General features: G+C 47.1%; 1 protein-coding gene across 1 annotated transcript in view; it reads right to left on the reverse strand.

Moving 5' to 3' along the window:
- Positions 1 to 568, reverse strand: part of LOC311144346 (bifunctional methylenetetrahydrofolate dehydrogenase/cyclohydrolase 2, mitochondrial-like) — a gene marked incomplete at its 5' end in the record, with an annotated part of 36018 nt that extends 35450 nt beyond the window's left edge. Inside the window, one exon of the mRNA XM_084180381.1 lies at positions 432 to 568. Coding sequence (XP_084036507.1) covers positions 432 to 568 — 137 coding nt within the window. The remainder of the gene's footprint in view (positions 1 to 431) is intronic.
- Between the last annotated feature and the right edge of the window lie 317 nt (positions 569 to 885).

The following is an 885-nucleotide window of genomic DNA, read 5'->3' on the forward strand; positions in this document are numbered from 1 at the left end:
CAGTGTGTCATCTCAACTTGATCTGACAGGAGTTATATTTGGCACACAACGTGAATTGTCAGTCCTATTGTAACCTTCTTAACCAATGCCAAGCTGAACTGAGCCGAGATAACTAACTAGCTGGCTAAAAACCTCAACCTCTTTGCATCCCCAGCGCCAACAGCAATGCTCTTCACGGACCGATTGTCAGAGAGATAATGCAGAAATTAATGCAATGCAAGTTCGACGCGTTTGTTGACAGTAGCTATCTATCGTCTTAAAAATCTCCCCCCCCCGTTATTTTCCACCAGATAGCACCTGCCCTTGCTACAATCTCACCGACTGACACGTGACGAACAGTCACCCTTCACCGGTATAAACTAGCAGCAGTATGGAGCATCCCTCCTCTCTGTCTCCCTCACTCACTCTCCGACATGTTTCTTGCTTTTTACCTGGTGACCGACTCATGGAGATGTCTTCTCTGGCTCTCGCACTTTCTGTGCATACGCAGTTTTGCTCGGCAGTGGTGGAAGGACAGACCGTTACAAATCCTGAAGGAGGAGCGTAGCGGGGAGATAGAGGCCGCCATGTTGCTCGCCCCGCCACTGTGTGTGTGTGACTGTGGATAGGGGGTAGCCCAAAGGCCGGCAGATGGCGATATTTGGGATTGATGGTTTCATTTTACCGTCCAAATGCATTTTATGCAGCTGGCAATACACTCGTATCCCCCGTGGACCGGTTCATACCTAAAACATTCTCCATTCAGGCTGCAAATGCATAGATTTCCTCCTTAACGATATTTAATGGCGAGAAGGCAGGAAAAAACGTGTAAAATATGCATACTTTCTTTATGAAACACCATTTTCCAACACATTCTAGTGGCTAATGCTACTTCCTGAATTTGCT

Source organism: Coregonus lavaretus (genome assembly GCF_964263955.1).
Source record: "Coregonus lavaretus genome assembly, chromosome: 17".
Classification (NCBI taxonomy): domain Eukaryota; kingdom Metazoa; phylum Chordata; class Actinopteri; order Salmoniformes; family Salmonidae; genus Coregonus; species Coregonus lavaretus.